Source organism: Scylla paramamosain, chromosome 4 (assembly GCF_035594125.1).
Source record: "Scylla paramamosain isolate STU-SP2022 chromosome 4, ASM3559412v1, whole genome shotgun sequence".
Classification (NCBI taxonomy): domain Eukaryota; kingdom Metazoa; phylum Arthropoda; class Malacostraca; order Decapoda; family Portunidae; genus Scylla; species Scylla paramamosain.
In genome coordinates, this window is record NC_087154.1 from 10,539,402 (window position 1) to 10,563,418 (window position 24,017).

Genomic DNA, 24,017 nt, shown 5'->3' on the forward strand with positions numbered 1-24,017 from the left:
AATTACATGGTAAGATTGTTTATCCTTGCATCCTAGTAATGCTCTGATGACTAGTATTATGTGAATTGTTTCATTGTTACTGCTGTCAAAAAGGAACTCGCCGATAATTCAGTCATAATTTTCTACATACATAGTTTCTAATTTATCCAAAAATCTCCTCTGATCCTTCATCTTTTTCCTTATCCTTGTTATCATTCACTCTATTAGCCTTCTCCTGAACCAAGCTGTTGCAGGTAAACAAAAGCTTATAAGCAGGTGTTAACATGATATGCGTGACTTCTGGGATGAGAGACCAAGAGTAAAGCTGCCTCATTCTCCCCCACACCAAACTCAAGAGACTAGAATAAGTAAACTTCACTCTCATCCCAGGAGCTACACATATCATGTAGTATCTGCATAAAAATTTTGTTAACCTGCAGCAGCTTACTTCAAGAGAAAGTTTATGAATTGATGACAGTCGAGGTAAGGGAAGAGATGAAGACAAGAGGAGACATGTGGATAAATTACAAAGATTGTACATAGAAAATTAAGATTGAATGATGTATTTTGAGTTCCTTTTTCAACAACAGTAACAACTAAACAGAAACAACTAAAGAAATACTATACAATTTTTGGAAGAACTTAGAAAAGTACAAGAAAAATTTAATGATATTTGAGAGAAGCAAGAGAGCAGATCAGACAAAAAAATAAATAAATAAAATATAAAATAATAATAAATAAATGTCTAAATAAATAAATAAATGTAACAATATCAGGGAGATTCCCAATGCAAAGGCTTAACTTCTAGACCTTCAGTCAAAACTTGCACCAGAACCAGCAGCTAAATCATGCCATATCCCATGCAGTAATCATTACTGTGTTGTTTATGTCAAGTTTGGTCTGGCTTCACTTGCTTTAGGCAACATGGTGTGATCCTACAAAAATTTCGCAGAAATCGTCTTTTTGAACAATTTTCCATACCAAATAATGTAGAATTATGGAAGCTTTACTGTACTCTTCTATCATTTTAATTACATTAACATGTTGCAGGACCATGGTGTCCATTACCATTCTTCCTCTTAAGAATAACTGTATTTATCTCATTGCACTTTTATATTGCAGGGTCAAGAGCGAGACGTGATCGTGCTCTCCTTTGTCCGTGCCAATAAGTCTGCCAGCATTGGCTTCCTGTCCCACCGGCAGAGGCTAAACGTGGCCCTGACCCGCGCCAAGGAAGTGTGCTACATAGTTGCTAGTCTCTCCTCTCTGGAAGGCAACAAGGAATGGAGTTCACTCATAAAGAACGGCAGACAACGTAGAATTATTTGTACTGTAACAAGTAAAGAGGAAAACAACAAAGGATTCATAAAATATGCAATAGAAAATAAGGCAAGTGTTTAGAATGTAGTAAAGAGAGATATTATAGCAGCTTCTTCACACCTCTAGGAGAAAATAATGTGATATACAACTTTAACATTAAAAATATGAACGTGTTTTTGTAATGGATCTTTGCTTCTTAAATGGGAGAAGACTGGAAGTCTCTTGTTCATTTGTATTTATGACTATTAAAGAATATCATTTAAATCATTTGAACTATGGACTGATATACCATTGTGATACTGCATCATCATCCATCATCATCATTACTGTAGCATTTTTCCTACAAGATTTTCTTTCATTACCATAGCATTTTTCATACAAAATTTTGTGTTTTCATGAGCAGGTATAAAGCCCACTTTTCTAATCTTATATTGAGGAAATTATTCTGTGGTGTAAATTAGGAAAATTATTAAAGGAATAATTCCTTAGTTTAAGTTTTACTATCTGCATTATGGGAACAAATTAAAATAATGAAATTTTCCCTAAAACACTGAAAGTGACATGCAGTCTGCATTGTGGGACATTATGATACATGCAGGTGTACAAATGCTCAATTAAACTTGATTCATTGTGATTGTGTATATAACTTAAGCTGAATGTCATTATGATTTTACTTTTTGTCATGAAACCATGTCATGAAGATGAATGGCTTACCACTTCAAGAACAGCCAAGAGAAATCTTGTTTTTATGACAACACATGCCAAATGCTAATGTACCCAAATGCTAATGTGCAAACAAGCTTAGTGACAAATTAATTTTTATTACCTGTTAGAGTGGCCATCATCTCGAGCTTGGGCAGCCTCAGTAAAGACTCCCTGATTGGGCCTAGATGAGTTCATTTTGAGGATCATGAAAATAAGTACAAACAATAATGTTATGTAAACCCAACAATCATTAGACCTCACATCTAGCTCACTGCTTGTTGCTACTTACCTTGTATTCAGCAAACATACATGACCTACGATAGGAGCAAGTAACATCACCATGCCATTCTTGAAGTTTATGTGAAGGAAACTGGAAAATGTTGTGAAAAGCTGAGTGCTAATCTTTATTTGTGTATGGACATAACACATTTTTTATATTCATTATTATTATTCTTTGTAATTAATGACATATGGAATAATGTAAGTGGATATGTAATCCCTGTTTCCAACAACTCATACAATATTAAAATTTGTAATGTTTTAAATCAGAAAAATATTTCATGTTCTATCAGTCATATTTAGTAAAACAATACTACCAAAAAATTTTTGGATTTTTCATATGTCATTTATGAAATAAAAAACAATGAAGAAAATTAAATAGATGGGTATAAAGCATGGGTACCTGCATCCTTTTCATATTTTGACACTACTAAAACAAGTAGCTGTTCATCCTCCTCATTCTTTATTCTTCTGGGTGCTTTACCCTTCTCTGTCATAGCACTATATGGATGAGCAGCTCGTACATGACTGGCTACTACATCATTATGTACACAGCAGGAGATGAAGCCACTTCAATCTTGTTTCTGTTCATATTCGAACAAATATTCCATGGAAATACAGTTTTCTTTAACATATCTTATTTTTGAATGAGCAGTTTTTATAGTTTTTACTCTAATATTTGTATTATATTTCATAAATCAAGCCTTAAAATATTTTTCAAGTATTTGTAAATAATGTAAGTAGCTTGGTCTTATTAAAATAATGAAGAATAGGAAACTTAACTGCTTCCATGCCAAGAAGCAAAATTTGGCACTCCTGTTTGTATTGAGTTGTTAGAGATTGGAATTGTACATGTTAACATTAAATGTTTATATAAATATTTCATTCCATTACTACATGTTAACATTAAATCTTTATATAAATATTTCAATCCATTACTCATTCTCCAAATGCCGCAAATCCCCAAGGGTTTGTTCACATCAGAAAGTAACTGTAAGGACAATTTAAGTCAATGGAGGTGTTCACACAAAGACATTCTTATTTTCTTAGTTGCAAGACAGATCATAAAACTGTGATGTGTTTCAATGGCAGTGTGTACACATGACAGAAATCAACACAATTTGAACATAATGACACACTTCACAACATCTCTCTCTCCCAGCATCCCTTTCCTCCTCTTTGGTGTTCTCTCACTTCCCCATGCCTCTCTCTTTTCCCCTCCTTTTTCCTTATGGTGGAGGAGGTGCTTCTATCACCTTTACAAATGTGTTTGTGTGGGTGTGTGTGTGTATGTACTTCACCAAGACCTGATCACGGGCAGACTCGCAACCACCAGCCATTACCCTCTCAGTGTGAGCTCAGAGCTCATTATTACTAATCATTGGGTAAGACTGCAACCTCACACCACACACACCATCCCCCTGGTCAGGGGAGACAGTAACTGATCCGCTTGTTAGTGGGAAAATCCCAGAGGTGACCAGCCCCTAGTAGAGTTCGAACCTATGTGACATAGGTTGGCCATGGCAGCCAACATAGACTTTGCCCCTTTACCAATGAACCACGAGGCTCTGTGTGTGTGTGTGTAGGAAGTGCAATGCTATGTCATGTTACTCACTGCCTCACATGCACAGCTACTGAACTGAAACCAGTCACACAATTAGTCACACTACTATCACTGCTAAGATAATCTTGTGTGAACAGGGGCTATGTGATTATACAGTAAAACTTCCATAAACCAAACTATACGGGGCAAGATGGCCAACAGTTTATCCCAAAGTTCGATTAATCCGACAATATACGTTTTTGGCCGGTTTCTATGTACATAAACATGTACATTTGTTGTTACTGTTATTTACAGCATATTTTTTAGCACATTATAAAGACATTATAAACCCCAAGATAAATGTTTACAGTATATTTTGTTATTACACATTGTACTGTACACAACACAATAACTGGTCACTTAAGAGTTCACTTAGCATTACACAACTACAGGTTGACATTAAAAAGTCTGGCCATCGATAATATGGTTCCTTCAGATCTTGCATGGATTTTGGAGCGCATTTTCAAATTTACCACATTGGTGCACCACTGTTTTCTGGAGGCGCTGTTTATGTTGATGGCACTGTAGTCCAGCTGTTGGGTCTTGATTGAACCTGCTAACAGGCTTTCCTTCTCATTTTATCATGCTAAGAGACATTCCTTCTCATTTCATAATTTATTTGTTGTCATTTCATCATTTATTTGCTGCTGTATAGCCCCATTATGGATTCATCAAGGAAAAGAGTAAAAATGTAAACATTGTGCATTGTCAATCGGAGAGAAAATGAAAGTGCTGGGGGAGGCGTGTAAAGTGGTGCTTGGTCTACCTACATAGTCTGGCTGCTTTTCTTCCTCCTCTGCTACCGTAGTAGCCTTTCCTTGCATTTCCCAATTGTCTGTAGGTTCTCCAGTCTTTCTCTCATTATATGGAGTTTCTTTGAAGGACGTGGCATCACTACATTCTCCAACAAAACAAGTGTAAGTACAAGGAACTGACATCACATCCAAGTCTGTTTAAGTTGTGGTGAAGTCATTGGTGTGTTTACTAGTCACAGCACTCATGCAGTTGGAAGTTGCTAGTAGGAACAATAGTAACACTGTACAGCTGCTAGATGTAAAATAAAATTTCATAAATAGTAAAAAATATGTTTCCTGGTGTGCAAACATGTGAGATTTAAATCCCCTGGTCCATGCAGGTATCTAAATGCCCAAGACACCTCTACCTACTTGCACAAGAAATTCACCAAAAATAAACCATCTGCTGTATAACAAGATTTCAGAGATGTGTAGGAAGGATGCTAGGTTACAGAGATCCATAAAAATTGAAAATAGCCCAAATTTTGAGATTTTCATCTTCTGCCGAGTAACCCCCTCTTAAAGGATTGTATAGGTAGTCATTTTCTGCTAAATATATACAGCATATATAACCATAACAAAATCTGGCATTTTTGAAAATCCAGCACTCCTGAGTTCTGGAGGTTGCCAGATTTTTTTAATGTCAACCTGTACACACTTTGTGTTCACTTAAGAGCTCACTTAACTGTACACAACACACTGGTCACATAACACCTAACATAGTATTATGCACTGTACTACTAGTGTACTTTTGCTTGTCACTCAGAGTTGCCATAAGGGCATTCGGGTTATTTGATATTCAGCTTGTTTGGGTTTAGTTTTGGGAGCTTTTACTATACTATTTTGCCAAGGGCAAAAAAAAAAAAAAGTCATTCCCAAAAAAGAAACGAGGAAAGCCAAAAGTCAACTAATGTATTTTTGAGATGTCTTGATACTCTTCAATAACTTCTAGTCATTGGCAGGAAAATTCTTGAATCTATCAGAAAACAGGATGAAATAATTTAAGATAATGATTGATTCTTGCATTAGTAAGTTGAATGAAATAGAGATGAGATAAGCAGAAGTTTTGTGTAGTTAGGCTGTTGGAGGGCACTACACTCATCATTTGTGAAGGTAAATCCTTAAAAATAAGTAAACTGATCATTCATATGGCAGCACTAGTGTCAGCAAATTTAAATTCCATGTTGTGCTGTCAGTCCGTGCTTACATAATTTTTGGGATTACACATGGAATACCATAATTTTAGGGATTACACTTGGAATACCAGAATTTTAGGGATTACACTTGGAATACCAGAATTAAAAGATATTCTAAAGTGATTCTCTTGAATATCAGGATTTACAAAACTCTTTTAAGTAATAGTACATTTTCACACTTTAAACAAGGCAGGATTTAGGCTGAAGCAGGCTGGAGTGACTGAAGAAGTGTCAGGAATCACTTCAAGAAAGTATGCCAAGACAACTAAAGCAACGGTCAAGTGTTTCATCCCCAAACACAACTCAACAATTAAGTAAAACTAATACCAGGCTTCTCAATAATGTGTTCTTAAGAAGCAATGAGAGATGCTTCAGTAACCCTGAGCTACTTCCACAGACAGCAGGAAGCACACCTCTCCTCACTGCCACCACAGACAACAGAAAGCACACCTCTCCTCACTGCCACCACAGACAACAGGAAGCACACTTCTCACTGCCACCACAGACAGCAGGAAGCACACCTCTCATCACTCCTACACAAATTGGAAAAAAAACTCCACTGAGAATTAAAGGATGGTCTTCAGAAAAATTGGAAGTGTTGTGATCTGATGAGCATAAAAAAAATCAACCAAGAGAAATTAGACATCAAACAAAATGCAAAGTCATGGCCAGGTAGTTGAGAAAAAAATTTTTATAATTAAGTAGAACTTATGCTTTACAAGGTTACACAAACAAGACTGAATGGTAGGCCAATATATACAAGTTTTAATGCACACTGTCTTCCTCGGATTTTTTCACTCACAAAGGAATGGCCATGGAAGGAGAGCCTCCACCTCTCCTTATCCAAACATACTTTCCTTGCTTGCTCAAACTCTAGCACCTATTTCACATTTGTATTCCTTTATACTTCCACCTTCAAAGTGACTGACCCTCCTCTCCCACAAGAGCCTTCAGTTTCACTCATATTTTTTCTTACAGATTCAGGTTTCATCCCTTAAATCTGGTCAAACCATCTGTGTATTCCTCTTAACTCATTCCACCACAGCATACAGTACTACATTCATTACAGGTGTCCATGCCATGTCTTCCCTGCATATTTTCAATACTCAAGCTTTCACTGGATCTGTTCACATGCCTTCTCTGATGCTCATCTCTGCAGTACACACTCTTGACTGTTGTGCCCAATTTCATGTCCATGTGTCTAACCCCAAGGTTAGCAATTGCAAAAAAAAAAAAAAAAAAAAAAAAATACAATTCCCTTCCTTAACTTCTCTCACCTTCATCAGCATATTTCTCCTTTTCACAACCTTAGGAAGTTATCTAATTATGACACTATATAATACTTCTAACAGCTTTACCTATCATTTCTACATCAGTCTCCCTGTTTTTGCATAGAACTGTTCCCAAATACTTAAACTCTTCCTCTTTCTTCCTTCTCTCTTTAACTTACACCTTCCTGCAGCTGATACACTCACCTTATAAGATATACTCGACATAGTTCTAATTCCTTCCCCTCAAAACCTATCAGCTTAATTTTCCCCACATTCAACCTTCAGTTTCCATCTTATACTATAATATTCACACATGCCTCTCTGAAGTTCCCTTTCATTATGTCATTCACAAAAAAGACATGATGCTACCGCACAGCTCACTCCAGTCATCTTTAGCCTTCATTGCATTAACCAATCTACCTTTAATATTCCTCATACAATCATCCATAAAATATTAAACAACCACAGAGACACCATACATCAGTGTCTCACTCCTAACCCTGTAGCAAAACTCTCAGTAAGCTCTCCCTCCATCCTCATACATGCCAAGTTCCTTCCTATAATTGTCTTCCTACAAGACTCAGTTCCTTACTTTAGTTGTCACCCTACACAACTAATTTTAAAATTACCTATTCCACAAAGCTACCCTATTAGTATATAGTTTCTCAAGATCCATGAATGCTATATACAATTTTTTCACCTTTCTATAATTTTAGTTGAAAGTACCTGATCTGCACAACCATTACCTTTTCAGAGACCTTTCTACCCCTTAATAACCTTTCCTTCAGAGAGGAGTCTAGTGTAAAGGGAGGATTTAATGTAATTGAAGCCATAGTTACTACAGTAGCAGCAAAAGTGGTTGGTTATGAAACCTTGCCTTATGAACATTTTTTTTTTTTTTATGTAGGAAGGACACTCACTGGCCAAGGGCAACAAAAATCCAATAAAATAAATGCCCACTGAAATGCCAGTCCCATAAAAGGGTCAAAGCAGTAGTCAAAAATTGATGAATAAGTGTCTTGAAACCTCCCTCTTGAAGGAATTCAAGTCATAGGAAGGTGGAAATACAGAAGCAGGCAGGGAGTTCCAGAGTTTACCAGAGAAAGGGATGAATGATTGAGAATATTGGTTAACTCTTGCATTAGAGAGGTGGACAAAATAGGGGTGAGAGAAAGAAGAAAGTCTTGTGCAGCAAGGCCGTGGAAGGAGGGGAGGCATGCAGTTAGCAAGATCAGAAGAGCAGTTAGCATGAAAATAGCAGTAGAAGACAGCTAGAGATGCAACACTGCGGCAGTGAGAGAGAGGCTGAAGACAGTCAGTTAGAGGAGAGGAGTTGATGATACGAAAAGCTTTTGATTCCACCCTGTCTAGAAGAGCAGTATGAGTGGAACCCCCCCAAACATGTGAAGCATATTCCATACATAGAAGGATAAGGCCCTTGTACAGAGTTAGCAGCTGTGGGGGTGAGAAAAACTGGTGGAGACATCTCAGAACACCTAACTTCATAGAAGCTGTTTTAGCTAGAGATGAGATGTGAAGTTTCCAGTTCAGATTATAAGTAAAGGACAGACCGAGGATGTTCAGTGTAGAAGAGAGGGACAGTTGAGTGTCACTGAAGAAGAGGGGATAGTTGTTTGGAAGGTTGTGTCAAATTGATAGATGGAGGAATTGAGTTTTTGAGGCATTGAACAATACCAAGTTTGCTTTGCCCCAATCAGAAATTTTAGAAAGATCAGAAGTCAAGTGTTCTGTGGCTTCCCTGCATGAAATGTTTACCTCCTGAAGGGTTGGATGTTTATGAAAAGACGTGGAAAAGTGCAGGGTGGTATCATCAGCGTAGGAGTGGATACGACAAGAAGTTTGGTTTAGAAGATCATTAATGAATAATAAGAAGAGAGTGGGTGACAGGACAGAACCCTGAGGAACACCACTGTTAACAGATTTAGGAGAAGAACAGTGACCGTCTACCACAGCAGCAATAGGACGGTCAGAAAGGAAACTTGAGATGAAGTTACAGAGAGAAGGATAGAAGCCGTAGGAGAGTAGTTTGGAAATCAAAGCTTTGTGCCAGACTCTATCAAAAGCTTTTGATATGTCCAAGGCAACAGTAAAAGTTTCACCAAAATCTCTAAAAGAGGATGACCAAGGCTCAGTAAGGAAAGCCAGAAGATAACCAGTAGAGCGGCCTTGATGGAACCCGTACTGGTGATCAGATAGAAGGTTGTGAAGTGATAAATGTTTAAGAATCTTCCTGTTGAGGATAGATTCAAAAACTTTAGAGCAGCAGGAAATTAAAGCAATAGGATGGTAGTTTGAGGGATTAGAACGGTCACCTTTTTTTAGGAACAGGTTGAATGTAGGCAAACTTCCAGCAAGAAGGAAAGGTAGATGTTGACAGACAGAGCTGAAAGAGTTTGACTAGGCAAGGTGCAAGCACGAAGGCACAGTTTTGGAGAACAATAGGAGGGACCCCATCAGGTCCATAAGCCTTCCGAAGGTTTAGGCCAGCAAGGACATGGAAAACATCATTGTGAAGAATTTTAATAGGTGGCATGAAGTAGTCAGAGGGCGGAGGAGAGAGAGAAACAAGTCAAGAATCGTCCAAGATAGAGTTTTTAGCAAAGGTTTGAGCGAAGAGTTAAGCTTTAGAAATAGATGTGATAGCAGCGGTGCCATCTGGTTGAAATAAAGGAGGGAAAGAAGAAGAAGCAAAGTTATAGGAGGTATTTTTGGCTAGATGCCAGAAGTCACGAGGGGAGTTAGATCTTGAAAGGTTTTACCACTTTCTGTTAATGAAGAAGTTTTTGGCTACTTGAAGAACAGATTTGGCATGGTTCCGGGCAGAAATATAAGTGCATGAGATTCTGGTGATGGAAGGCTTAAGTACCTTTTGTGGGCCACCTCTCTATCATGTATAGCATGAGAACAAGCTGTGTTAAACCAAGGTTTAGAAGGTTTAGGACGAGAAAAAGAGTGAGGAACGTATGCCTCCATGCCAGACACTATCACCTCTGTTATGCGCTCAGCACACAAAGACGGGTCTCTGACACGGAAGCAGTAACCATTCCAAGGAAAATCAGCAAAATACCTCCTCAGGTCCCCCCAACTAGCTGAGGCAAAACGCCAGAGGCACCTTCGCTTAGGGGGATCCTGAGGAGGGATTGGAGCAATAGGACAAGATACAGATATGAGATTGTGATCGGAGGAGCCCAACGGAGAAAAAAGGGTGACAGCATAAGCAGAAGGATTAGAGGTCTGGAAAAGGTCAAGAATGTTGGGCGTATCTCCAAGACGGTCAGGAATATGAGTAGGGTGTTGCACCAATTGCTCTAGGTCGTGGAGGATAGCAAATTTGAAGGCTAGTTCACTAGGATGGTCAGTGAAGGGAGAGGAAAGCCGAAGCTGGTGGTGAACATTGAAGTCTCCAAAAATGGAGATCTCTGCAAAAGGGAAGAGGGTCAGAATGTGTCCACTTTGGAAGTTAAGTAGTCAAAGAATTTCTTATAGTCAGAGGAGTTAGGTGAAAGGTATATGTCATAAGACATAAGAACGTAAGAAATAAGGGAAGCTGCAAGAAGCGACCAGGCTTACACGTGGCAGTCCCTGTATGAAATATACCTACCTATTTCCATCTATTATCCCCATCCATAAACACATTTAATCTTCTCTTAACCCGTATGCTTTGGGCGACGGGAATTCCCGCTCGGGCAGAGGGCTTCGGGTGGCGGGAGTTCCCGTCCTCTGCTGTCCCGCCAAGATTTGTACTCCCGTGACGTAATTATTATTTCCTGTGGTTGATGGCATCCCTGCCCTACGTTTCACGCAACTTCCCAGAGCACTACAGACCACTATGGCGGACAGACATGCTGATAATGATTTCCCTGTGTCTGGATGCGTGGAGGAAGGGAGCGCGCCAGCGGGCCCCAGTTCCTCTACCCCTATAATCAGGGAGCGCACTAAGCCACCGCATGTGGTAAATTTGAATAACAGTGGTATCCTAAGAGCCTTGTTCGATGAGACGCTTTCTCCTTTGGAGGAGGAGTTATTTATATGAGTGTCAAACCTGCGTAATATGTAGCCTAATGAGTGTATATATTCGATAATTGTACTGTGTTTATGAAAGTTTTTTTTTCATATGATGACCAAAAAAAAAACATTAAGTTTCGCAATGAGTTATGTATATGAGCATCAAACCTGCGTAATATGTAGCCTAATGTGAATAATCGCGCTGGTATGAGAGAATGCATGCTGTGTACGTGGTGGCGCGGGGAGAGGGAGACCCAGGCCAAGGTCAACAGCACCCGCACGAACAAGTGCGCTCGGCTTGGCCAAAAGTAGCACCTCTTCCCAACATCATATCTCTGCCGGGCTGCAACCTAGACAAATTCAATTTATTTCATCGTAAAGAGGAAGGATTGGCGGTGAGATAACACTACAAACTACTATGTTTTCGTTTGAAATTACCCCACAGGGTACTGATGAAGAACACCTATTTTTCTGAAATTTATCAATACTGCTCGCGCGCTGAGAGGACGACAATAGTCCTCTAGCCCGAGGTCTATGGGTTAAGGCTCCCTAATGTTCTAACACTAACAACATGATTACTGAGTCCATTTCATTCATCTACCACTCTATTTGAGAACCAATTTCTTCCTATCTCCTTCCTAAACCTAAATATTTCAAGCTTGAACTCATTATTTCTTATCCTATCCTGGTTGCTGATCCTAAGAATTTTGCTTACATCCCCCTTGTTATAACCCTTATACCACTTGAAGACTTCTATCAGGTCCCTTCTTAACCAACATCTCTCTAAAGAATGCAAATTTAACAGCTTCAATCTCACCTCGTAAGGAATACTTCTCATGCTCCGTGTCCTTTTAATCATTCTCCTCTGTACTGATTCTAATAGACCTATATCTTTTCTGTAATGTGGGAACCAGAACTGCATAGTGTAGTCTAGATGAGGTCTGACCAGCGCCAAGTATAACTTTAATATTACTTCTGGCCTTTTACTTTTAACACTCCTAAAAATTAATCCTAATACCCTATTTGCCCTGTTTCTGGCCTCTATGCATTGTTTTCCTAGATGGAGTTCAGAATTAACTAATTTCTAAATCTTTCTCGTACCCCGTACCTACCAGAGTTTCGTTATTTAATGTGTACCTACTGTGTGGGTTTCCTCTACCTACGCTAAGTACTTTGCATTTGTTGGGTGATGATACTACTGAATAGTGACAGGCTTGAGGATTCTGCCAAACACAAGACTCAAATATGCCAGGCATACGACCCAGGTTAAAATGAGATGCTTCTCTCTCTCTCTCTCTCTCTCTCTCTCTCTCTCTCTCTCTCTCTCTCTCTCTCTCTGTCCTTTTTGGGTTATACATGCCTTTATTCATATAATTAATTAGGATGGCTGTTGGAAAGCATAAGTTTGGCTATTTGTGGCCTTAAGAGTGGGTGTAGCCAAAGTCCAGCAGGTGTAGCCCTAAGTTACAATACTCTCTCTCTCTCTCTCTCTCTCTCTCTCTCTCTCTCTCTCTCATGCACATTTTTTCCTTTCTCTCTCTCTCCTCTTTGGGTTATACACACTTTTATTCATATAATTTATCAAGATGTCTGGCTGAAACAATAAGACAGGTATGTTTGCCTATTCGTCGACTTATATAATGGAGCAGACTTTCTACACCATGCACCACAACCCTCCTGTCTCTATGCTTCTCAGAGGCTGACTGGCAGAGGTCTGTATGCCATGGAATCTCAAGCCAGACTCACTGTAGTGCAATATGATAAGTTTTTAAATTAAAGTTTAATTTTAAACTAGCATCTCACGATGAACTGCTACAGGGCCTGTGTCCTGGGGCAGTGGGCAGTCCTTTGCTATGCTGGTGCACTGTGTGGGTAGTGGTAAAGTGGTGTACTAGGTGAATATAGCACATAGCACCAAATTTGAACTTTCAGTTAGCAAAGGGAACAATATCGAGAGCACAATTTCATTTTATGAGTAGACTGCTTGTATCTCTGAACATTCATAGCTTGTTACCTCATAATTCAGACAACTTCTGTAGAAGGATTATGATGACTGAGAGAGAGAGAGAGAGAGAGAGAGAGAGAGAGAGAGAGAGAGAGAGAGAGAGAGAGAGAGAGAGAGAGAGAGAGAGAGAGAGAGAGAGAGAGAGAGAGAGAGGATGAGGCAGGCAGCAGCCAATCAGGAGTTTGCTACTCATGATGTCCCTTCAGTGGGTGTGGGAGGGGCGAGGGGGCTAGCTAGCTACCATCTGTGATATAAAAACCTTGCAACTTTTTGTAGGTTTGCACTGCAGCATGCAAACGACAGCTTATCAGATTATGTGACTGGATGCATTTACTGGGTGTATGACTGCTTAGTAATTACAATGGACTCTACTGACTTTATAGACGACCCTAACAAAGATTTGGTAGATGTGATAGGTGACAAAGCTGGTCTTGCCATGGAATTTGAAAGTGACGAGGAAGGGGATAATGACAGATTATGAAGAGTGGGTCCTAAGGAGAAATAGCAAGGCATTAATAACAGATTAGTTAATATATTCACCAGTCTAGATGAAAGTAAATATGATAATTATGTATAGTGAGCTATGGCAATATAAAATCACAGTAGAGAAACCACCAAGAAACTCACATGTAGAGAAGTCCATAACATGGAACAATTGTATGGAAGGTAGAACAACTGCAAACATATCCAGTGTTGTAGAATATTTGAAAGGAGATGCGAGGTCAGTAAATTCAGAAGAAATGGCATGGCACTTGTTTATAACATATGATGTGATTTCCAATATTCTGCACCATACTAATCAGAAATTTGAAGGTATAATTGCAGAAATTTCTCAGAGGTGTTCAAATAATGATAAACTCCCATCACACATCAGGGTAACAGATTGCACTGAAATTATTTATTTATTTATTTACTTTTTGGTTTGTTGTATGCATATGGTTTATTGATCCAAAACAAATATACTTATAAAACACTTTTCAGGGAAGAGTTTGGTCACCCTGTATTTGGTGCAGTAATGTCTGTGAATAGATTTGGATTTTTACATCCAAACCTAACTTTTGACAATGTTGATACCAGGCATCAGAGATGGCTACATGACTCATCTTTTTTAAAATTTTAATGACCTCACATGTTTATTGTTGTAGCCAGGTGACTTCTTGACCATTGATAAAATTTTATTTTCTTGTAGAAATCAAATAGGATTCAGGCAGTACAATAAGAGCAAATGTAAACAATATGGCCTATTGTATAAATCTGTGAATGTGGCAAGAATTCCATTCACCTTCAGGACAATAGTATACTCAGGTAAACCTTCTGGAGAGCCTGGACCCCACTACATCTGTGGTTCACTTCCAACAGTGAAGATTCTTTTAAATCAGATGCAAGAATTTAGACTTTAGTGGTAGGGTAGTAAGTCTAGACAGACTGTATACCAGCCTAGAGTTGTCTGAATGGCTTCAAACACAAGGTATTGCTGGCATAGGTACTGCAGATTGCATGAAAAAAGGGAAGACATTATAACAGGTGTATTGGACTAAAGATAACGAGGAAATGACTGAATTCTTATGTATAGTATCCACCAAAAGTAAAAGTAAGAAAAATGTCTTGTTTCTCAGTACAGTACCCCCAATAATATTAGGAATTACCGAGGATGATGGTGCAAGAAAGCTAACCATATATAAACTGTATGATCTAAGGGAGAAAGTGACATAATAGATCAGAGAATAAATTTTTATACAGTGCACACAAAATCTTGCATATATACAACATACATACATTCTCAACACTGTCAGGGTAAATTCAGAGTTTGTTTAATTAAGACTGTTGACCCTAGAAAATGTATATCACTTACATGTGGCTGAAACTTAGTGAAGGCATTATGTAATCCCAAAATTGAAAGGAGGAAATCTGAGGCTTGTACTTTTATGTGAATTACAATGTGTAAGATGGACTTGATATCAGAACATAGAAGCCAAGTAGAGGAAGTTATGACATAAGTAATACATAAGAATAAAAAGAGGAATAGGTGTCACACTTGCCTAGATTTAGCTTATGGTCCAGACTACAGCAAAAATCGACCAAAAGTAAAGAAAACTATTATTCAGTGTCAACTTTGTCACAAACACTTGTGATTCACATTTAAAGAAAATTTGTGTAAAATGCCATGATAACAGGCCCAATCAGTGAGAATATTCTGCCTTCAATATTGAAAAAGATTATGTTCTTTTAGGACGAATAACTACATGAGGTATGGTTATGCTTATGCAGAACTTCGTATCTAGAAAATGACCAATTTACAATAATCTCTCTCTCTCTCTCTCTCTCTCTCTCTCTCTCTCTCTCTCTCTCTCTCTCTCTATATATATATATATATATATATATATATATATATATATATATATATATACACACACACACACACGCGTCATGCATAGACGTATATGATCATTAATTTATTTGCAAAGCTTATTAGCCTGCATTGGTGTATATATATATATATATATATATATATATATATATATATATATATATATATATATATATATATATATATATTGGAGCTAGAGGGGCGAGAAATGCCAGCAGTGAGTGGAGCTGGGGGAAGGCAGCACGTGACACACACAAAGGCGAGAAATGGGGAGCAGTGAGATTAGTTCAAGAACGACAGCACGGGAGATAAACACGAGGGTGGCAAGGAAAGGCAAGAGCAGTGAGAGGGGCCAGAGGAAGGCAGCACGAGACACAAGCATCATTGGGACATGGAATGTGAGCAATGAAAGAAGTTCAAGGCAGCGCAGCACAAACTAATTTTTATACTAGTACTACATACTGAACATACCCGTGGCGTCTGGATCGATGCGGCCAAGATCTATATACACGGTGTATATATAGACCTTGGATGCGGCCAGGGCAAGCAGTCTGAACGTAGACCCAGCAGCAGCCACACACATCCATCTTGCATTCTTCCTCAAGAATCTGCTATATGTCTACCGGCCTCGGTTTTAGCGGAGATTCAAAGCACGTGTTCAGTAAGCGACTCCGAAGCCTCGAGACGTGAAATCCAATCTGGAGTTACCAATTTGTGGATTTAACGTCACATTCTAGTCTTACTTCAAGCTTTATTTTCAAGTCTATGCGACAGGTAATGAAACATTTTGAACTTCTATAAAATCATAATATAATCTAAATACTTGGCACTTACAGGCAGCTGTAAGAGGGGGTGCGGGTATGCCACTGTTGACCACCAAACTCTCTTACATTAACTTACCACTTGGCATTTCTAACTCAATCTGTGTTCTTTCCTTGTTAAGTCAAAACATTAGTCCAACACCGGAAATCTGTGGTATTCAATGAAATTTTATCATTGTTTCAAGGTGAGACAGCCGCATATATGGGGGTTGGTGCTGAGATGGAAGAGAGCCAGCATGAAATTAAATGGTGGATTAACTTCAGAATTGTTATCAAGCTGCCATCTATTCAACACATAAAATAATATACACTATCAGTACATGTTCTGCAGTATTTTCTTTCCACATCAGTATGCGTATCGATACTGTCATTACTGTAGATTATTTACAAGGAGTGTTAATTATGCGCATATCTTTACAGTTTACCAACTGGCAGTAGATCATGCAAGCCTTCGTAGCGTGTACACAGGGATGGTTAATTTTTATAAATTTATTCTACATATAAAGGTTATTTTGCCATGAAAAAAAAAAAAAAAACACTTCAAAGAGACTTATGTCATTAACTATTAACGTTATATCTTCGTCACAGAAAGTTCTCTTTTTCCTTTGCCTATGCTCGTCTCTACTGATTTCTTCATTCCCACCTCCCTCTCCTCACAGCAGGCCCCAGTAAGATACCTATGTTATAAAAAGCTATATATAGGTAGGAGTCGCGCCGAGGAACCACAGATATTTTCCTTAGCTATAATTTACTCTTGGTTATCTGAAAATACTTGCTGGAATGAATTTTGGAAAGTAATTTTGGTAACCTGATGACAGATTGGTTGTACGTCTCTAACAAAAGAGAACCACAGACCCCAATCGTTACATAACTACCGGGGCTGCGTTCAGTATCTCGACTATCTATCTATCTATTTATCTATATTTATATCTATCTATCTATCTATCTTTTTTTTTTTTTTTTTTTATGTAGGAAGGACACTGGCCAAGGGCAACAAAAATCAGATAAAAAAATGCCCACTGAAATGCCAGCCCAATAAAAGGGTCAAAGCAGTGGTCAAAAATTGATGAATAAGTGTCTTGAAACCTCCCTCTTGAAGGAATTCAAGTCATAGGAAGGTGGAAATATAGAAGCAGGCAGGGAGTTCCAGAGTTTACCAGAGAAAGGGATGAATGATTGAGAATACTGGTTAACTCTTGCGTTAGAGAGGTGGACAGAATAGGGGTGAGAGAAAGAAGAAAGTCTTGTGCAGCGAGGCCGCGGAAGGAGGGGAGGCATGCAGTTAGCAAGATCAGAAGAGTAATTAGCATGAAAATAGCGGTAGAAGACAGCTAGATATGCAACATTGCGGCGGTGAGAGAGAGGCTGAAGACAGTCAGTTAGAGGAGAGGAGTTGATGAGATGAGAAGCTTTTGATTCCACTCTGTCTAGAAGAGCAGTATGAGTGGAACCCCCCAGACATGTGAAGCATACTCCATACATGGACGGATAAGGCCCTTGTATAGAGTTAGCAGCCGCGGGGGGGGGGTGAGAAAAACTGGTGGAGACGTCTCAGAACACCTAACTTCATAGAAGCTGTTTTAGCTAGATGAGATGTGAAGTTTCCAGTTCAGATTATAAGTAAAGGACAGACCGAGGATGTTCAGTGTAGAAGAGGGGGACAGTTGAGTGTCATTGAAGAAGAGGGGATAGTTGTCTGGAAGGTTGTGTCGAGTTGATAGATGGAGGAATTGAGTTTTTGAGGCATTGAACAATACCAAGTTTGATCTGCCCCAATCAGAAATTTTAGAAAGATCAGAAGTCAGGCGTTCTGTGGCTTCCCTGTGTGATATGTTTACCTCCTGAAGGGTTGGACGTCTATGAAAAGACGTGGAAAAGTGCAGGGTGGTATCATCAGCGTAGGAGTGGATAGGACAAGAAGTTTGGTTTAGAAGATCATTAATGAATAATAAGAAGAGAGTGGGTGACAGGACAGAACCCTGTGGAACACCACTGTTAACAGATTTAGGAGAAGAACAGTGACCGTCTACCACAGCAGCAATAGAACGGTCAGAAAAGAAACTTGAGATGAAGTTACAGAGAGAAGGATAGAAACCGTAGGAGGGTAGTTTGGAAATCAAAGCTTTGTGCCAGACTCTATCAAAAGCTTTTGATATGTCCAAGGCAACAGCAAAAGTTTCACCAAAATCTCTAAAAGAGGATGACCAAGACTCAGTAAGGAAAGCCAGAAGATCACCAGTAGAGCGGCCTTGACGGAACCCATACTGGCGATCAGATAAAAGGTTGTGAAGTGATAGATGTTTAAGAATCTTCCTGTTGAGGATAGATTCAAAAACTTTAGATAGGCAGGAAATTAAAGCAATAGGACGGTAGTTTGAGGGATTAGAACGGTCACCCTTTTTAGGAACAGGTTGAATGTAGGCAAACTTCCAGCAAGAAGGAAAGGTAGATGTTGACAGACAGAGCTGAAAGAGTTTGACTAGGCAAGGTGCAAGCACGGAGGCACAGTTTCGGAGAACAATAGGAGGGACCCCATCAGGTCCATAAGCCTTCCGAGGGTTTAGGCCAGCGAGGGCATGGAAAACATCATTGCGAAGAATTTTAATACGTGGCATGAAGTAGTCAGAGGGTGGAGGAGAGGGAAGAACAAGCCCAGAATCGTCCAAGGTAGAATTTTTAACAAAGGTTTGAGCAAAGAGTTCAGCTTTAGAAATAGATGTGATAGCAGTGGTGCCATCTGGTTGAAATGGAGGGAAAGAAAAAGAAGCAAAGTTATTGGAGATATTTTTGGCTAGATGCCAGAAATCACGAGGGGAGTTAGATCTTGAAAGGTTTTGACATTTTCTGTTAATGAAGGAGTTTTTGGCTAGTTGGAGAACAGACTTGGTATGGTTCCGGGCAGAAATATAAAGTGCATGAGATTCTGGTGATGGAAGGCTTAAGTACCTTTTGTGGGCCACCTCTCTATCATGTATAGCACGAGAACAAGCTGTGTTAAACCAAGGTTTAGAAGGTTTAGGACGAGAAAAAGAGTGAGGAACGTATGCCTCCATGCCAGACACTATCACCTCTGTTATGCGCTCAGCACACAAAGACGGGTCTCTGACACGGAAGCAGTAGTCATTCCAAGGAAAATCAGCAAAATACCTCCTCAGGTCCCCCCAACTAGCAGAGGCAAAACGCTAGAGGCACCTTCGCTTAGGGGGATCCTGAGGAGGGATTGGAGTAATAGGACAAGATAAAGATATGAGATTGTGATCGGAGGAGCCCAACGGAGAAGAAAGGGTGACAGCATAAGCAGAAGGATTAGAGGTCAGGAAAAGGTCAAGAATGTTAGGCGTATCTCCAAGACGGTCAGGAATATGAGTAGGGTGTTGCACCAATTGCTCTAGGTCATGGAGGATAGCAAAGTTGTAGGCTAGTTCACCAGGATGGTCAGTGATGGGAGAGGAAAGCCAAAGCTGGTGGTGAACATTGAAATCTCCAAGAATGGAGATCTCTGCAAAAGGGAAGAGGGTCAGAATGTGCTCCACTTTGGAAGTTAAGTAGTCAAAGAATTTCTTATAGTCAGAGGAGTTAGGTGAGAGGTATACAGCACAGATAAATTTAGTATGAGAGTGACCCTGTAGTCGTAGCTAGATGGTGGAAAACTCGGAAGATTCAAGAGCGTGGGCACGAGAGCAGGTTAAGTCATTGCGCACATAAACGCAGCATCCAGCTTTGGATCGAAAATGAGGATAGAGAAAGTAGGAGGGAACAGAAAAGGGGCTACTGTCAGTTGCCTCAGACACCTGAGTTTCAGTGAGGAAAAGAAGATGAGGTTTAGAAGAGGAGAGGTGGTGTTCTACAGATTGAAAATTAGATCTTACACCGTGAATGTTGCAGAAGTTAATGAAGAAAAAGTTGAGGGGGGTGTCAAGACACTTAGGGTCGTCGACAGAAAGGCAGTCCGACCTGGGGACATTTATGGTCCCCTCCCCAGATGGGGACTCTGAGGCTGGTGTAGGAGTCGCCATGATGATTTTAAAATTTTTGAGTGAAGGGTGTGTGTTATTAGGTGCTTGTAGTTTTGTGTGGAGGAAGAGAGTTGTCTTTAGAGGGCAGGCTGTGACTGCCCCCTTGTGTTGTGAGACACAAAGGGAAACGTTCAGTGAGGTCACAGCTGGGTTTAATGATAAGTTCACAGCACCCCCTGAACAGTGCTTTAGACCTCACTCGGAGTAATTATCGTTTCGGCAGGTGTCTACTGCCTCCTCCTCCTGTCTATCTATCTATCTATCTATCTATCTATCTATCTATCTATCTATATATATATATATATATATATATATATATATATATATATATATATATATATATATATATATATATATATATATATATGTATATATATACACACACACAAGATTGCACATCTTATCCTTTATCATCTGCGTCTCAATGCACAAGGAGTGGCGGTTTCCTTTATTTACTAGCAGACCAGTCCGGCGTTGGTAGCGATGTACGCAAAGTTACTTTACTCCAAGACTTGGGCAACCACATACCCTTGGTGATAATTACACGCTAGGGTATATGAAACACACTTCCAAGCATAGGACACAGTTGCAGCATGGGGAACCCTCAGATCATCTCACCCTGGCACTCGTCACCCAAACACACAGCAGACACCCCACAGCCTGGAGTTATTCTCATACTGCATTCTGCCACGTACGCCTGCTCTTGAATGTGTTCCGCCACCAACTACCGGCTTTACTCCCACACTGGCCCTCAAGCAAGATGCTTAGCTTTCCCACCTTTCTCGCTGCACACAGGAGTGATGGACACACACACACACACACACACACACACACACACACAGCTGATGTATCTCTGTCTTTGAAACTATCCACTGATCAAATCAGGTTTGTCCAAACCTCCCACAGAAACTTTTGAGGCCACATCTTCATTTTTCCATTTCCAACTGCTCTCTTTCATCCCCTTCATGTGTAGCCACTCTTCCTTGTTCCAGACATCTCTTTTGCATGTAATATTCTCCACAATGTTCATCCATCATATTACATTTTGTGGTTTTTTTCGTGGAGCTTTATAGCCCTTTTCTTTACCAGTCACCATTCTTCCATCCTCTCCACAAGCCCAGGATACTACAACGCTTTAAACTGTTGACCGCCAAACTCTCTTACATTAACTTACCACTTGCCATTTCTAACTCAATCTGTGTTACTGCACACACACACACACACACACACACACACACACACACACACACACACACACACACACACACACACAATTCATTTGGAAAATCAAAATTATTGGAGGAGTGAAGGATGGTCTCTAATGGATGAAATTTTTTTTTTAAAGAACACAGAAATGAGGGCAGTTACCTATTGAAGATAAAAAATTAGAATAGTGCACAATAATAAACTGAGAACTCCAGAAATGTTCTGGCACCAATCATGTTTGCAGTTATAAACAAGGTGGTGAAGAAGCTTTCTGGATAATGTAAAAACTATTCAGGAAAGTTAAAAATACAGTAGTACCTCAGTATATGCCCTTAACCTGTTTCAGATCCTTGGACTTATATCAAACAGGACATAAACTAAATATTTTTCCATAAGAAATAAAGGGAAAAATGATTAATCTGTTCCCATGAAAAACAAAAAAATCCAATTGTTATTGGCATTTTATACATTATATTGATGGGGCTGTATAAAATAATTTAAACACTGCAAAATACTAAAATACATATCATATTTGATGGGATCTAAGATGCATGAGCATATAAGACACCCCTATTTCAGCAAGATGTATTCAGGAAAGTTTTTAAGCAAGCTAGCAGTACAACTGAACAAAAAGCAAGCAATCACAATAATAAAAATATCTTACATGATTACAGTAATAAAATAGAGGTCTTGTCACGGAGGTGAAGCGAAGAATGCAGCCCAGCTGTCAAGATGTCAACAACACACTTGAACAGAGTCATGTTTTCCTTTTCAACATTTTTGAACAGAGCCATGTTTTCCTTTTCAACATTTCCTTACATAATGTTATGGTTGAAAAATATGATATAGCATCTTTGCCTGTAATACAGTGGTGTAAATCTTTGGGTGTACTGGTGAAGAAAATTTCAAAATTAATTCAATGGGAGTCCTCACATTCACATATAAGATGCATTGTGATTTTTTTGAGCCATTTTTATGAAAAAGGTGCATCTTATATGCCATCAAATACAGTAAATACAAAAGCAATTAGATGAAATAAATGAAAATTTAAACTCACTTTACTTTGCTGAGAAAAGTTAAGTGCCTACAAGGATGGTGCTGAGAAGGGAGATGTTATTGTTTGGAAGGAGAGTTTTTCTTAGAATTCGTGGTTAATGAATTTACTAAAAATTTACACAAAAAGCAGAATTATAGTGCAGGTTGTTCACTGAATGGTAGCAACAGGCATGGGCAGTCATGACTTTCTTGAGATAGGTAAACAAGGGTAGCACGTGCTGTCATGACTCATTTTGACCTGTACAAGTTCTAGCACGTGAGTCGTATTCCAAAGGTCACATACCAAGCAAATTTTTTCACATCTAAACAGGACATACACCAAGTTGGATTTATTCCAAAATGGATGTATACCGAGGTATCACTGTAATGACGACTGTAGTACTGCAAAGGAATCTTGATAGGGTATGGAAATGGAATTGTAGATGGCAAGTGGAATTTAACTTTAGAAGGAGCAAAAAGATGGAGTCTGGCAAAAGCATCAGAAAGGATACATGTGATTGTAAGATGAAAAAAAGAGATTATCAGCAAAGATACAGAGGTATGGGATGTGAGAGAGAGATTTTTAATGACTTATTACCAGAAAAACACAAAAACAAACTAACAGGAAAATTCTAAAACTGTTATGGCATAAAAAAATAGGCATTTCTTTATTTGGATGAAGAGATGATGAAGATACAGTGATATGTCCAAGACTTAAATATGCAGCAACAATGTGGTAAACTCATGAGAAAAAGTATATAAGGGAACTGGAAAGAGCACAGTTAGCAGCAACCAAAGTGGTTGAAGAGATCTGTCATATGAAGAGAGATTTAGGTTGCAGCTTCCAACCTCAAAAATGAGAGAGAATGCAATATTCTAATATATGTAAGTTTTATTTTACTGGTTAAAGAATGCATCACCCTATTTATGGAAAAAACAAGGGAATAGCTGTGATAGAAGAATCTTCTTTTATTTCTGTCATTCTTTCCTTATATGTTAGAGAATCTTCAAAATCATCAAGATGAAATCATGTAGTGAATGAACTAATGACAGTCAATACCTGCAGGTTTCTTATTGTTAAAACTAAAGCTTTCAAGCAAAGAAACAAGGTAGAAAGTAATGGCAGTTTCATTTTCTCCATTAAACAAAATTAAAAGCCAGATTATCAAATAACCTCTTCCCCCTTCCCACCTGGAAGCCACTCTCCATTTATTATCAGCCACAAGGAGGCTCCTCAAGCAGCAGATGAAGAGGTCAAGTGGTAGAAAAATAAACTAATGGTGCTTCTTCATGAAGAGCGGCCCAATACCACCTCTTTGCAAACCTCTTCACTTATTTCATGCCTAATTATATAATTTTTCCATGTTATTGTATTAGTAATTAGTTAAAGGAT

At 39.0% G+C, this 24,017-nt stretch overlaps 1 protein-coding gene across 5 annotated transcripts in view; it reads left to right on the forward strand.

The window, feature by feature from the left end:
* The window catches only part of LOC135099729 (uncharacterized), a 68,428-nt gene extending 65,214 nt beyond the window's left edge, over positions 1-3,214 (forward strand). For 4 of the 5 annotated variants that reach the window (XM_064002209.1, XM_064002211.1, XM_064002213.1 and 1 more), the window contains one exon: positions 1,102-3,214. In XM_064002209.1, the coding sequence (XP_063858279.1) occupies positions 1,102-1,380 (279 nt within the window). In that variant the 3' untranslated portion in view covers positions 1,381-3,214. The remainder of the gene's footprint in view (positions 1-1,101) is intronic. The other variant, XM_064002212.1, reaches the window with a different exon arrangement.
* Positions 3,215-24,017: the final 20,803 nt, after the last annotated feature.